Source organism: Lepidochelys kempii, chromosome 1 (genome assembly GCF_965140285.1).
Source record: "Lepidochelys kempii isolate rLepKem1 chromosome 1, rLepKem1.hap1, whole genome shotgun sequence".
Taxonomy (NCBI): Eukaryota; Metazoa; Chordata; order Testudines; family Cheloniidae; genus Lepidochelys; species Lepidochelys kempii.
Window position 1 is genome coordinate 55,489,529 of NC_136380.1, and position 16,803 is coordinate 55,506,331.

Here is a 16,803-nt window from a genome sequence, read left to right on the forward strand (position 1 = left end):
CATGGATGCATGTCTTCTGGAAGGGTGGTTGAAGCATGAAGGGACATATGAATCGTTAGTGTATCTGTCACGTAAACATCTTGTGATGCCAGCTACAACAGTGCCATGTGAACACCTGTTTTTACTTTCAGGTGACATTGTAAACAAGAAGCAGGCAGCATTATCTCCTGCATATGTAAACAAGCTTGTTTGAGCGATTGGCTGAACATGAAGTAGGACTGTGGACTCGTAGGCTCTGAAGTTTTACATTGTTTTATTTTTGAGTGCAGTTATTTTTTTTGTACGTAATTCTACATTTTTAAGTTCACCTTTCATGATAAAGAATGCACTACAGTACTTAGGTGAATTGAAAAATACTGTTTCTTTCGTTTTTTACAGTGCAAGTATTTGTAATAAAAATAATATAAAGTGAGCGCTGTATATTTTATATTCTGTGTTGTAATTGAAATCAGTGTATTTGAAAATGTAGAAAATATCCAAAAATATGTAAATAAATGGCATTCTATTGTATAACAGTGCTATTAATCACGATTAATTTTTTTAATCGCTTGACATCCCTAGTCATAACTTGTTGAATTACATTAATCTTGCCTCACATAACAGAAACCATCACACTCTTCTGAAACACTTGTATTTAAATTTAAAAATCCATTAAATTGTGTTTTGGAATACTTTCGTTGTTTCTACTAGTGGACCTTTGATCTTCTGAAGTAGTACAAATATAAAATTATTTGTGAACTGGTAGTAAGACTCAAGTTTCTAAGCCTTGAGAAACAAAATTTTACTTATAATGTTACACTGTGAAACATTTTGAATTGCTTAGAGCAAATATTAATTCTAATGAATTCTAATCACTGAAATTTCTTTTGCCTGAGTGCTTTGAAATACAGGGATTATAGCTATAAATGATAGGGAAAAGTAAAGCTTTCATTTTATGCAAGTAGTTCAGTGAAGCTCAAAAGTTAGGTACTGGGCGTATGTCACAGTTGATTTTTTGTTTGTTTTTGGGGGGTGTTAAGTTTCATTACACTGTAGATCTAAAAACAAATGATCAGTTATTGCTTTTCATCTTAAACAACATGCAAAAGTTAAATGACACAGATGCAATCTCACAGTTCAACAGCTAGCTATAAATGAGCTGTCAATCTTCTCAGTAAACCTTTACAGTACAGTTTGCTGAAAAGGTGACTATCTATCCACAGCTACTTGGATTCAGTGATTTCCATATGAAACTTGCTGAGTTCATAAATGAAAAAAGAATTTTTTTTCCTGAGTTCTAGCCTTAAAAAACTCAAACTGGGTTGTGTAGGTCATGCTGTATATTTTGATTCATACATTGTCACTATTAATAAAGATTCTGCAGACTAATATCTGCCCTCAGTTATGTTTGTGTAACCCCTTTTTCATCAAATGTTGCTGTTAATTAACACCAGTGCAACTCAGTTGTGTTCAGTGGGATTGTAAAAGTGTTTCTGCAAATGCACCATAGTTAATAATGTTGTTAGTTAATTAGTGAGAAAAAAATCAGTTCATTCTCTCATAGCTATATTGTATCTGTAGGGCTAATACAACTAACATAGTATGTGTGTGTGTATATAGGAGCTAATTGGCTGAGTAAGAAGGAGCCATTTTAACATAGTCACTTTTCAGAGGGGGACTGTATTTTAGAAGAAATTTGCATGGAGAGGTCTGTAGCATGTTCTTGGTGCTTTGGTATGGTGTATGTAGCAAAGCTCTTACTTTTTATTACTTCTTCTAGGTTCAGTTTGATCGTTACCTGTCTGCTCCTGATAATCTGTTAATGCCACAACTGAATTTCCTTCTAAGTGCTACTGTGAAGTAAGTGTTTTGACTGAATTTCTATGTTCTGTACCTTTTAAATGTGCAAAAGTACAGACTTGAGTGGAATATAGCAGAGTATGTTAGAAGTGGAATTATTCTATTGTAAATGCTATTCAGATATGCTTTTAGGTTCTACTTTAATTTGTTTTGGTTACACTTTCTTGAGCAAGTAATTAATAAGGAGTAATTTTATAACTTTCTAAACTAGCTACTCCGGAGTCCATGGACACACTGACATGACAAATACAGATTGGAAATAAGGCATAAATTTTTTAACGGTGAGAGTAGTTAATCATTGGAACAATCAGCCAAGGGTTGTGATGGATTCTCCATCACTGACAATTTTTAAATCAAAATTGGATGATTTTCTAAAAAATATGCTCTAGGAATTATTTTGAAGAAGTTCGCTGGCCTATATTATACCAGAGGATAGACTGGATTATCACAGGTTTCAGAGTAGCAGCCGTGTTAGTCTGTATTCGCAAAAAGAAAAGGAGTACTTGTGGCACCTTAGAGACTAACCAATTTATTTGAGCATAAGCTTTCGTGAGCTATGAAGTGAGCTGTAGCTCACGAAAGCTCATGCTCAAATAAATTGGTTAGTCTCTAAGGTGCCACAAGTACTCCTTTTCTTTTTGGATTATCACAATGATCCCTTCTGGCCTTGGCGAACCTGTGAATTACACTAATCTATTTAGAACATGTTCCCTGTATCATCATCAGTTTTTCGTCTCTGTTGGAAATTTTTAGTTATTTTGTAAGCCTTCCATAAAAGGTTTTTCTTTTATCCCTATTTCTATATCTACTTTACAGAATTCTACAACTTTGTGGCACTGTATTGTAGAATATTGATATTCTTGTCTCATTTAATATAGTGCTGCAATTATTTTTTGCAGAATTTTTTGACTTCTACTTTGAAGTATTAAAGTGAGGATTTTATTATGTATCTCTCCTCTTGTTTTCATGAATATATTTTAAAATATGACAAATATGGGCATAATCAACCCTAAGGCTAGAATATGCCAAGAATTTCTTTCCAATTAAATGTGAAGCTCATGAAGACATTGTATAACACTTACATTCAAAAAATTAGATATGCTACAGTGATCAAAAGGTCTCTTGCCACTATTTTTGGCACTTTGTGAAAATACACCGATTATATAGTATCATATGAAAAACTGTTAATATGACATTAAATTTATTGTTTTAATACTACAGAAGTCAGCAGTATCAGCAACATTAACTGTCCATGTGTATCTATGCATTACACAGGACACTGTCTTGTCACTAAAATGGTTGTATATATGACTGAAAAATTATTTTTGCCACCATAAAGTTTAAGAATCACTAGCATTTCCCTCCCCTGCTTTCTTGCTGCTAGCAATGTTGATGAGGCCTGCTGATTAGTGCTCGTTCTTCCTTGTTTGGCATCACAGGAGTTCTGCCTGCCTGATGTGTTGGGTTTTTTTAAGAGACCTGGGCTGTGGCAATGCAAGCTTCTGCACGCTAAAGTGCCTCCGTTTTACAGAGTGACCACCTCTATAAAGTATTTCAGTCTCTATGCCTATCAGCTCAATGGCCTTTTTATTAGAAGCTAAGCAACAAAAGTAATAGGATGTTTTAGTACAGACGAATTATGGGTGCAGTTTCTAGTCAGTCAGCAGCAGTTTTTGCTACTTATCACCTGCTTGGCCTGCATTTGGAGAGGGCCAAAAAGGAGGCCAGCTGAGGTCATGCAGACTTATAAAATGTAGGTGCCCTCTCATGGGATCCCAGTTGGGAGTTGGAATCTCCTGGAGAAACAAGGAGACTTAGAGGAAGTACAGCAAGATGTTCTATCCACGGACGTTCCTAGTCTCTATAGTCTCAGCTAGGTTGCTCCTGCCATAGCTGTCACCCTCAGTTCCTGGAGAAAATTGTGTAGAGTGCCTTACAGCCCCTCTGTGCAACAGCGGAATTCCATGATGGGAACTGTGACAGGAATCAGAGGAACAGCACCACAGCAATAGCAGACAGGGTCAGGAGACAACCTCAGTGATCTCAGTTCATGGGGAGCTAGACAGACAAGTATGCAACCAGCCTCCCCCCTCCCCAGAAAGAGACAAACAAGACCTCCCCCAGTAGAAATCTGGAGCCTTATGGATCCTGCTGCTTGGAGCAGCTGTGGGGTCTATAGTAGATCGCAATTAATGAGCAGCTGTGGGAACTATTAATACTAGAGTTAATGTGGCACCAGTAGATTTCATATAGGCTGCCAAACAGCCATCACTAGATGTACACGTGGCACTCTTCAGAGAAAAGAAAGGAATGTGGAGCACAGCTAGCATAGCTGGACAGGCCTGATGATGTCAGGACATCAGGAAGACTGTACAGAGAATAGCTAATGTTAAAACTGGGTACAAAATACCCCTATTTTTAAAAATGTATTATTAATACAACAAATTATAGGGTAGTATACCAGACTTCGGATGTGTCTGTGTGAACACTAAGTTGACAGCAAACTGGGGTATAAATCTGCCCCACGCCAGCGTGCCAAACACTTGTTCTGTCCCACTGGGAGCTGAGAGCTGATTGTTTGTCTCTATAAAGTAGGCCATGTACTTGTAGTAAGAGATGAGCCATATTATTGATTCATTCTGATAATCTATTTGTAACGTTTAAACGCTATAACCAGGAAAAATCTTTATAGTGTATTCTGTTTTGCTTGTTTCCAAATTAAGATAATTCCTTTAATTGTTTAAAAGCTATGAATAAATATTTTAGTTATGGCTATAATAAAACTCCATTTTAGTTTGAGTAGGAAAACAGAAACTGAAAATTGAAATAAGATGCTATTTTTAGAAAATGCAGTGGTTTGTATTGATAAAAATTGTATTATGTTATGACATCTGAAATCCAAATGCAATAATTAATGACAGATACACCACTGACACCAGTTGTTGAAAAGGCTCAGGTGTTGATACAGTTCAGTACTTAAAAATATTTTTGATAAACTGGTTTTTCATCAAATTATTTTAACTGAATATTATCTTATGTAATTCAGTTTGCCAGCTCCAGACGAGTAGCTGCATAAAATATTTGCTTAAAGATTTGAACACTTCAGCAGTTTTAACATTTTTAGGTTGTGCTGAGAAGAGAGTTGGTAGAAAATGTGAATGTATTCCGTGTACTTGCAGGACTTCTGGATTTGATATTGTGTCTGATCCATTTTCATGTATTGTAATAGTCAAGAAATTTAGGAAATCCAAAGGCCTGATTCTTAGCAGTGTATCAAAAGAAACTCCAATTTAATAATAATTTATTTCTGCTAATCCTATTTGCTATAAATTCTGTTGCTTAGCATTCAAATATTTAAAAGCAGGGAATTCTGCTGAAAAATAGTTGGAGACTTACAAACATACATCTTGAGATTCTATTAACTTCTCAAATCCCACTAGTCCAGCTGACCTGGTGCTAAATTGAGACATGGCGTTTGTAGGTGTAACTCTGCTGTCTTCTCTGGAGTTACATTTTACACCAGATGTGACTATGACCCATGATCATCCTGATATCATTGAGAACTCCCAATGTTTGTGAACCTAAATAGCAGAAGTTACAATTACTTTACAGTTGATCTACATCTAGCTATGTACAGGAGATATGCATAACTATAGACAAGTTATGGTAATAAAGCAAAATGAATGTACAGGTTGAAAAAATATAACACTAATTCATTGTTTAAAATGCTAAAATATTTCTGGAAATCAGAATGTTATGATTTTAGTCTCCAAACTCTCCTACTTGCAGTAACATTCATTTCTAGCCCTGACAATTAACAAGATAACAGAATCTTAATACTGTTTTTGGTGCAAAGTAAAATATAACAATACACTGGACAGAACTGGGAAACTTTCAAGATATGCTCATATTTGAGCCATGTTGTGAGAGAGGATATCACAAGGGTAGTAAAACATTTTAGTGGTAATTTTTTTTATTTTAAAAAAATAGCAGCTGAGGAAAAACCACTTGATAGGATTAACATTCTATTAGTAGTCCCAGCAAATTGTAGGTAAGAAGATCATGTATGCAAATTAAATGCAGTTTATTCCATTCTTTGTAATTTCTCATGTCGCAGATACAAAGAGGCTTATTCCATGCTTATCAAGATCACATATGTGGTCTTATGTGTGTGTGTATATATATATATGTGTGTGTGTGTATAGTACACAGACGCAAAAAACGTTTTTGTTGTAAACTCTAAGCTGATTATTTTCACTGTTGAAACAAAGGACTTGTGATGCATCCAAAAATCTTGGATAGTGGAAAATCTTCCACACATATTCTGTTACAGATTTAATATCTTGATCGTAACTTTACTGTACACTCTGTTTACATAACTTTTTTGTTTTTTAGAGAGCAGATAATAAAACAGTCCACAGAACTGGTCTGCAGAGCCTACAGTGATATATATGCAGCTGTGATGAATCCAGTCAATGAATATAAGGATCCGGAAACCATAGTACACAGATCTCCTCATCAAGTTCAGTCACTTCTCTCATAAACTTATTTTCCAAATTATGTTGCAGAACACTTACTGTAATGTTACTTAACATTACATTCCCTCAATATTAAAGCCCTGAATATTTTCAGTCTGCTTTTATATTTTTGAATTTTGATTATAACCATGCAGTTACCTTGAAGGGCAGTGATGGGGTTTTGTTTAATATATCTAACAGAAGTCTGGCCATTTCTATACACTTTGTGTTGAGTTCTAGCTATAGACAAGAACAAGAATATAGAATATAGATTAATAATTATTTTTAATTTATTCTTGGAAAGGAAATGAAGGACCATGACAACTTTTCTGATTAGAAATGAAAAATAATAGTCTGCTACTTACTACACCTAATCCTTTGACTAAGATGTTGAAACACTCTATCTTCTGACCTCATAAGTGAACTAGCCAATACTCTCTTAATTGCTGTTTCTCCTTGCTTTTTTCCATTCTATTACTAGGTGCTTTATTCAATAGCCTATTGCAAGTAAGCATATTGTTGTTGTTTGTATTGTCATAGCATATAAGAGTGGTAGTCATGGACCAAGACCCCATTGTGCTAGGTGCCGTACAAACACAGAACAAAAGAGTTTCCCTACTAATAATACATAATTTGGATATAGCTGATACACGTCTGAATATCTAGAAGTAAATCAGCTTTACATCCTGTATGTCATTTCAAAATATTTGGCACTGTGGCATACTAAGATTCTTTAAATCCCACTGATTTCAAGTCTCTGGAACAAGGTAAAAAAATCAGTTTTGTTTGTTATTGGTTCTGGTGTTTTTCTTGATGCCAATGGTGCCCATACCAAAAAAATCTAAATTCAGAGAACAAATCATTGCCTTGCAAATGTAAAGGAGAATTTAGAAGGTTAGTAACATAACTGTGAATTATATTCTATTGTTAACAGGGAAAATAATTCAGACCATTAGGCAGTTAAAAATTTGTAACATATTTCCAATAAGAACAGGAAATACAGTAGATTCCGCTTACTAGTACCCTCTCAGTTGCCAGCAAATAGTTGCTATTATCTAGCAGTTGCTAATAAGCAGAAGGCAGGTTTGCTAGGCAACAGCCAGGATAAGAAGTGCTGGGGTGTGTCTTCCCGGCTGCAGCCCTGCAAACCTGCCTGTAAGCAAGGCAGCAGCGGGGAGGAAGGCTGCAGCCTGGATGCCAGGGCTTTCTATATGGCGCTGTGGGGCTGTACCATCCCTCTCCCTGCTCTCTCCAGGGATTGGGAATCAGCACGTCCCAGCACTTCCTTCCCCATATGCAGTCTCCCGGCAGGATGCAGCACAGGGAGAGGTACCAAGCAACTGCGGCATTCATGCTGTAGTCCCCTTCTCTGCTACTGCCCTGTTCACAGCCTCCACTGCCAGACCACAGCCCCTTACCTCCTGTGCAGTACCTGTGCACAGGCAGGTTTCCAGGGCTGCAGCCCCTGAAGGAAGTGCTGGAATGGTCTGATCAATGGCCCCGGGCATGTTTCTGGGACGTCAACCAGGGCAGGAACGTTCAGCACTTCCTTCTCTGGCTGCAGCCTTGCAAACCTGCATGCAGGTGGTGCTTTTCTTCCGAAAAACATTGGCAAGGGCACTCTGCTTATTAACAATCTCTGAATCCCATTAACGTTAAAGTCAATAAGATGGGATTGGCTCCTGGCAAAATGTTGCTATTAACCAGAAGTTGTTAATATCCTGGTTGCTATTAAACTTAATCTGCTGTATTTCAATTACAATACTTTTCCTGTACACTCACACATGATGCACACAGTCTGCACGCTCGTGCAGTCTGTGGTGTCATTCACAATGTGGGCTGGATGTAAAATTCTGTAGAAACCCTGCATATATCCCAACAACTCTTGCATGATTCCATAAAACCTGCTCGGGGTGTAGTTTTTAGTTGGTCATAGTGCATTTTTCTCTTATTCTAGAAGCTAAAGTGATGAGCCATTTGTGTTTGATTAAATGATTTTTCTTTAAATAATACAAATCATTAAACAAAACAAAACAAAAAAGTCATTTTTAATCCTTGCTTGAAAACTATACTGTTATGGCCAGAGTGTCAGCAGTGGCTTTGGGTACGATTGGAAAATGAAGAACTGTTTTGTATGGTGGTCAACATTACATTTTGTCTTTGCAAGCCCATGGTATCACTGTGTGTATTGCATTATTTAGCACAGAGAGTACTTGCAAAACAAATAGATATGACCTACTTGCCTTTGTAAATAAGTTACTGGTGACCAGTGTAGGATTTTTACTCTGTAATCCAGAATTTAATAATTTTTCTTTTCTCAATCCCACTTTACTGAAGAGGGAATTTGTTTTAAATAATTATTTATTCTATATGCATCTTTATATTAACTGAAAATCACAGATCTGTTAGGAGTGATCCACAGAAATCTTATGGAATTAGTGAATCACCTCTTTGCAAACATTTTTTAAATGGTGTAGAAAAAGTCCACCTGCTCTAGGAGTAACAAATTTGTTCAGTTAATCATGTTCAAGAGATTTTAGTGGTTAACAAGTCTGCAGTGGTTCTCTTAAAAATACAGTTGGGATCAGTTGTGGCAGTTGTACACTATAGTGCATCGCCAGCAGTTCAAACTGCTCCTCCACAACGTAACTCAGGGTGGGTTTGTGCAAGATGGTGCAAGGTTTGCAACGGTACTTGGCCAATGAGTGGAGTGAGCAAGGGAGAGTCCCTGCTCCTCTCTCCATCCCATCATTAAATTACTCAAGATAGTTAAGTCCAAAGCAGACTGTGTGGAGTTACAAAGGGATCTCACTAAACTGGGTGACGGGGCTACAAAATGGCAGATGAAATTCAACATTGATAAATGCAAAGATGGAAAAAATCATCCCAACTATATATATATAATAATGAGTTCTAAATTTAGCTGTTACCACGTAAGAAAGAGACCTTGGAGTCAAAGCGGATAGTTCTTTGAAAACTTCCGCTCAATGTGCAGCAGCGGTCAAAAAGGCTAACAGGATGTTAGAAACTATTAGGAAAGTGATAGAAAATGTCTTATTGCCATGTATAAGCCCATGGTGCCCTCACATTTTGAGTACTGTGTCTAGTTCTTGTTGCCCAATCTCAAAAAGGATACAGTGGAACTGGAAAAGGTGCAACTGCCAGGAGACGTTGTGATGGCCAAAAGTATAACTGGGTTCAAAAAAGAACTGGATAAGTTCATGGATAAGTCCAGCAATAGCTGTTAGCCAAGATTATCGGGGGCTCAATCCCGCACTTGGGGCAACCCTAAAACTCTGACTGCCAAAAGCTGGGAGTGGAAGATAGGTATATCACTCCATTAACTGCCCTTTCTGTACGTTCCCCAAGAAGCTTTGGTACTGGCCACTGTCAGAGACAAGGTATTGGGCAAAATGGACCATGGTCTGACCCAATATGACAGCTTTTACGCTTTGTATGCCAGTGTGACAGCCAGGCACAAGCTGTGCATTTGTGCCTTGTCACTTCCATCTAAAACCTTTATATCTGTAACCTGCTTTTCCTAGAAACCAGCTTTTCTTTTTTTCTTTCTATGTTTGTGGTTCCAGTTAATTACATAAATATAGACAGCTATAGTGCAGATGATCTATGCTTCCAGAGGGAGAGTAAAATATTTAATAGAAAGTTTACTGGATTTCCAACTGACCTGTTAAGAGACAGTGAAAACATTCTTATAAATTGCTTCATTCAAGAAATCCTGTCAGGAAAATCAGAGGTTACCAATAAGGGATCTTTATACTATGGAAGAAGGAGGCACAGGTGGGAAACCTTCCTTTGGGAGACCTCTGTTTCCTTGTTTTCTTTTCCTCCAAAGTTTTCTGTAGGAGGTGGAAAATGGGTTGTTTCAGGGGCTTCGGTTTAAGCTGGTGCATACTTAGATGGGATGAGCTACCATTCACATAGAATTTTGTATTATGTACTTTAAATTTGTGGGATGTGCATTGTGACGAGTTGGGGACTCTGTACAGCTTATGAATTCTGGATGATATGATGTATCATGACCATTACTGTGTCACTGTAAGCCTATACGTGTGTGGATCCGCTATTGCTAATCAGGCATACTGCAAGCGCACGCTGCAGACTGAGAACAGTGGGAAATACTTAACATTAATGATAGTGCTTTGACCACACAAAGGTTATGTTAAAAGCTGACTGCATTCTAAAAGAAAACCAGTCTTCTCTGAGGGATGTTTTTGGAGCAGTGGAAAATTACCAAACACAGAATAAAGAAAGCAGGGATTTAAATGAGGAAACACACAGGAACAGAGAGGGTGCAGTTGAGGGACTCTGAGGGAGAGCTGGGGAGGAAGACTCCATGAGGGAGAAGCCACTCAGTATGTATCAGCCTGCATGAGGCAGGGAAACCCTGCCTGACTTCCTGAGCCCAGGTGGCCTTCCAAGGGAAAGGTGAACTAGCGAGGGGCATTGCAGCTAGGATTTTTTTCTAACTGATGCATACTCTTGTGCTTGATATGATTAAGAACAAGAAATTTTGTTAGATTCTGGACAACACATCTGTGTTATATGCTTCACAATTACATGTGCCTCCTGAAAGAATTAAACTGTAAACCAGAAGGCTCACATTTTTCCATGAGACTCTGGGACAGGGTGTGTTTAAGAAACTGGAGTATCTTGGGGGTCAGTGCTGGTTCTGGGGGCCTAGGACACATGGGCTGAGAAATTCTGTGTAGGGGTTGCAGACAGTCATTGCCCAGGAAATGTGTCAGAGAGGCCAAGGGAGGGCAAGATACAAAATTGCTGAGACCCAAGGGAGGCTTAAACCATGGAAGGATTGAGGCACCCAGAGGCTTGGCATCCCCTCATAGCAGTGTGCAGTAGGTGGCCTGCAGGGGGCACCTGACCGAATCTGTGACAGGCACCTATAGAGGTTTATATAAATAATATACCTCCATGCCAGTTATGTGCTAATCAGCTGCCACATCGACTGCCCAGTGTATGTCTGTAAAAGAATCAGTGGCAGAGAAGAACAGCAACTCAGAATTTAATCCTAGAAAAATAGTCCAATCCAACTATCTGTTAGGAATCAACTGCAATGGTAATGTCACAGGACAGTGATCCTCTTCATTTTCTAGTGTATCGTATATACTTTACTGGCATAATATAAAAGAACTAGAAAATATAAGTGTCCTAGATCTCTTAGAATAAATGACTCTGATCTGTTATAAACGTGATTGTTATGGGTATTTTGGATCTTTAAATAATTTAAAGGGAGAGTAAAAAATATGGTATCATTTTGAACTCTTAACATCATGCAAGGCAAGAAATCCATCAAGCCTGGAAAAGGCTTCATATGGAGAACCCAGCCCCAATTCATAAAACACATCTGAATTGAGAAGCTCCCAAGGAAAATAATTCTTCAGTACTTCTCATTCATCTGTTACCAGGTGAGATATCTTCAATTGTTCGATCTTTACATTACCATGATATGTATGGAAACAGTTTTGTTGAAGTTATGTAATGTGCTGTATATACTATTGTTTAATTAACGTGTTAAATTATGGGAATTGCATAACAAGTAGCAAGAGGACATTAAACATGGGCTTGCGATAATAGATGCACGAAACGGAACAATTTTTTGGCTTTGAAGTTTAAGAAAGACTAAACAAATATTTCCTCCAGTCACAGAAACTGACCGCAAACGTCAATAAGCAGTCAACAGCTTGCAAAAGGATTTGTGAGACGTTATTTGCTATACTTGAATCCATGCTGAGACTTCTCCATGATGTGCCTCAACTAACCCTTTCATCCTTTCCTGTTAGTAATGTAAAGGTCATAAAGTTGTTACTTTAAAAAAATCAATTGCAGATTTTGGCTTGATCAATAGAGGTGAACAACAAAGGATCATAGGTGAGAAAATTAGTCAATAAAAGCTGGAGTAACTGATTAGGTCTTCCTTGGTGGTGATGCCTGATTTTCCCTCTTATTCTCTGAAAGGAAAAAAGATTTTGAGCTTTTTGTTTGTAGTTTCTGATTTGTAAAATAAAAGTCAATAAGGAAAAACCTGCCCGTGTTGATCCTGTAACACATATGCATCAGAAAATGGGAAGCAGTGTTGTCCTTGCAGAGGGCCCAAACCTGCGGACGCCTGCTACTCAACATTAGCACTTACACCTGTAAGCAATCCCATAAGTATTGTAACAAATGGGATTACTGGTGGGGGAAAGGACTAACTTTCACTTATTATCATTGTATGCAGTGTTGTTGTAGCCGTGTTGGTCCCATGATATTAGACAGATAAGGTGGCTGAGGTAAAATCTTGTATCGGATCAACTTGTGTTGGTGTGAGGGACAAGCTTTTAAGCTTCCACGGAGGTTTTCTTCAGGTGTCCTGATGCTTTCACATAGGTTTTGCTTTCTTGTGTGTGTGTGTGTGTGTGTGTGTGTAGTTATAATATGTAACCACTGAGAAAAGTAAAATAAAAACTGCTTTCATAACAGTAGCAGGAGCCATATTTATATTCCTTGTAGAGTTAAACATATGGTTAAGGTGTTATTAATAAGCAGGTTTACATATTGCTGCTTGTAGGCTATAACGGTGCATTTCCCATACACCATGTTGTGCTGAAACTACAGGAGGTGTACTGTGTTAAAGTGCTGGGTTTTTTTAGAAGCAGCTTACTTTTAGCCATAGAGATTTCAGGCTAGATTTTCAGAATTTGCATGCCTATGTTTTAGGCCTTGGGTTTCAAATACTGTACCTGATGCAGAATGTCGATGTTGTACAAACACACTTTTGGCATCTCTGCATATTGAAATCTGTTCTTTAAATACAACTTTCTGTTTTTAAAGCTCCATTGTACAACTGCTTTCAATTTGAACAGGTGTGGATGCACTCATGTTATTAATGGTCTATCAAAATCAAATTGGGGAAGCCAGTGAATTTTTAAAAAAGTAATTATTTCAAGAGGATTCAATTGACAAAATAGAACCAAAGTAAAAGCAAATACAGCAACTGAGCTGAATTCAGAAGAAAAAAATGTATTTTCAATGCCATATTGTGCACATGTAGGGATAGGTTGGTGGCATGTTGGCAGGAAATAAGTGTTTACTCGTGTTTTTGTGTGCGTGTGTGAATGATGGCACATTACACCTTTCTTGATGTTTTTCCAATAGTGTATTCTTCTTCCACATGGGGGTCTAAGATACTTCATCTCTTTAATCTGGAGAGCCACCAGTTTGCCAACAAGAAAATAAATCTTGCTATTGTAATGTGACACCTTCAGTGGTGGGATTAACCTGAAATCATTTTGAGATCCAGTTGAGATTTTTTGAACTAGAAATACAGATTTTAAAAAGGAATTTTTAGGAAGTCCAGAAAGCAGCTTTGAAACTGAAAGCAGCTTGGTTTCTCTCTGCTTTGTGGCCAAGCAGAGACAAAAGGGGATTATCTTGTGAATTGCAGGTTTTCTTTGCCTGGAGGCAGGGTACTTAACTCCTGCAGGGAAATGCACAGTCTTCCAACCCAGAGGTTTTTTTTTCTTTTCTTCCTAAAAGTAAATAGGGGGTGTGTGCTCTACCCATTTGCCTGGAGACAAAAGTGGCAGGGTTTTTTTTAGGATTTTGATTTTTTTTTGTTTTACAAGGAGCACAGGTTTGAAAAGGAATTTTTTTTTTCTTGGGCTGGGTAAGCAGGTTTCCAAGTAGTTGGAGGTTTTTTGCTTTAATTTGGGCCCAGAGCAGAGACAAGGGAATTGTCTTTTTCTGTAGGCTGACAATCACTATCAGAGAATAGGTATTCTATTCCAGCACAGCAAAATTTTACAGCCAAGTTTTGTTTGTTTATTTCTAAACCTCGGGTGTAAAGTTAGTTAAAAACAGAGAGGTTAGAATGGCCAAATCCTCGGCTCGACTACAGCTGGAATTAGCCAAATTTCAGGCTGAGGAAAAACAAAGGGAACATGAAAGACAGATAGAACTCATGCGGCTGGAGAAGGAGGTACAGGAGGCTGCCCACAAGAGGGAAATGGAGGCAAGGAAGCATGTGGAGGAGATGGAGAGGATAAAGGCCCAGCAGAATATACCAACAAACCCTAGCAATCCTTCTCCAGGTACCACTTCCCATCCCAGAAAGTTCCCCACCTACAAGGCAGGTGATGATACTGAGGCCTTCTTAGAAAACTTCGAAAGGGCCTGCCTTGGGTACAACATCTCTACTGACCAATACATGGTAGAGCTGAGGCCGCAGCTCAGTGGACCCTTAGCTGAGGTGGCAGCTGAAATGCCTAAAGAACATATGAACAAGTATGAACTGTTTAAATCCAAGGCGAGAGTCAGAATGGGGATAACACCCGAGCAGTCTCGTCGGAGGTTCCGAGCCCTAAGGTGGAAACCAGACATGTCATTTACCCGACATGCCTACCACATTGTGAAACATTGGGATGCCTGGATATCAGGAGCAAGTGTTGAATCTCCAGTAAATTTGCCCTTCCTAATGCAAATGGAACAATTCTTAGAGGGTGTTCCTGAGGAAATAGAAAGATACATCCTAGATGGGAAACCCAAAACTGTAATCGAGGCAGGAGAGATTGGAGCCAGATGGGTGGAGGTGGCAGAGAAGAAGAAAACTGGTCGCAGTTGGAGCGGAGACCAGAAGGGACCACCCCAGACCACACCCTATTACCGGGGGCCGCCCAAAGCCCCACCTACCTCCCAAAGAACCCTCCAGACCCCTTATCGTCCCACCACCCCGTTCTCCAGCAACCCACCTCGCCCCGGTGACCCATCAGCTGGACGAAGTTTTAAATGTAACGAGCTGGGGCATGTAAAGGCCAACTGCCCCAAGAACCCCAACAGATTACAGTTCATTGCACCGGAATCACACCAGAGGTCCACAGGCCCAGATACCTCCCAGATACCCTTGGAGCGGAGGGAAACTGTGAGTGTGGGCGGGAAGAAGGTCACCGTGTGGAGGGACACCGGAGCACAAGTGTCAGCTATCCATGCTTCCTTAGTGGACCCCAATTTAATCAACCCAGAGATCCAAGTGACGATTCAACCCTTCAAGTCCAACTCTTTCAATTTGCCTACAGCCAAGTTGCCTGTCCAGTACAAGGGCTGGTCAGGAATGTGGACTTTTGCAGTCTATGATGATTATCCCATCCCCATGCTGTTGGGGGAAGACTTGGCCAATCACATGAAGCAGGCCAAGAGGGTGGGAACGGTCACCCGCAGCCAGGCTAAACAAGCCGTGGGGCCTAGCTCTGTTCCGGAAACTTCTATCAGGGCCCGGTCAGAGGTGATGGACCCGGACCCCAGGCCAATGTCTGCAACAGCAGTAGTGGATCCAGTCCCAGAGACCCAGACGGAACCAGTCCCAGAACCGGAACCAGCCAAACAACCAACACCAGACCCCGTGCCAGCACTGAATCCAGTACTTGCAACCTCAACACCAGAGGGCCCCACCGAACCTGAACTGGCAGCAGCCGATAACCCTACACAAGAGGCTCAGCCGGAGCCTGAATCCCACCGCTGCCACCATGTCACGGTTCCTCCCCCACTCTGAACTCTAGGGTACAGATGTGGGGACCTGCATGAAAAACCTCCTAAGCTTATCTTTACCAGCTTAGGTCAAAACTTCCCCAAGGTACAAAATATTACCCCCGTTATCCTTGGACTGGCCGCTACCACCACCAAACTAATACTGGTTACTGGGGAAGAGCTGTTTGGACGCGTCCTTCCCCCCAAAATACTTCCCAAAACCTTGCACCCCACTTCCTGGACAAGGTTTGGTAAAAAGCCTCACCAATTTGCCTACGTGACTACAGACCCAGACCCTTGGATCTTAAGAACACTGAACAATCCTCCCAACACTTGCACCCCCCTTTTCCTGGGAAATGTTGGATAAAAAGCCTCACCAATTTGCATAGGTGACCACAGACCCAAACCCTTGGATCTGAGAACAATGAAAAAGCATTCAGTGTTTTACAAGAAGACTTTTAATAAAAAATAGAAGTAAATAGAAATAAAGAAATCCCCCCTGTAAAATCAGGATGGTAGATATCTTACAGGGTAATTAGATTCAAAAACATAGAGAACCCCTCTAGGCAAAACCTTAAGTTACAAAAAAGATACACAGACAGAAATAGTTATTCTATTCAACACAATTCTTTTCTCAGCCATTTAAAGAAATCATAATCTAACACATACCTAGCTAGATTACTTACTAAAAGTTCTAAGACTCCATTCCTGGTCTGTCCCCGGCCAAGACGACTACAGACAGACCCAGAACCTTTGTTTCTCTCCCTCCTCCCAGCTTTTGAAAGTATCTTGTCTCCTCATTGGTCATTTTGGTCAGGTGCCAGCGAGGTTACCTTTAGCTTCTTAACCCTTTACAGGTGAGAGGAGCTTTCCCCTGGCCAGGAGGGATTTCAAAGGGGTTTACCCTTCC

General features: G+C 39.5%; 1 protein-coding gene across 2 annotated transcripts in view; it reads left to right on the forward strand.

Moving 5' to 3' along the window:
- The window catches only part of COG6 (component of oligomeric golgi complex 6), a 117,646-nt gene extending 105,230 nt beyond the window's left edge, over positions 1-12,416 (forward strand). For both annotated transcript variants that reach the window (XM_073342615.2, XM_073342624.2), the window contains 2 exons: positions 1,760-1,839; positions 6,235-12,416. In XM_073342615.2, coding sequence (XP_073198716.1) covers positions 1,760-1,839; positions 6,235-6,382 — 228 coding nt within the window. In that variant the 3' untranslated portion in view covers positions 6,383-12,416. The remainder of the gene's footprint in view (positions 1-1,759; positions 1,840-6,234) is intronic.
- The last annotated feature ends 4,387 nt before the right edge of the window (positions 12,417-16,803 follow it).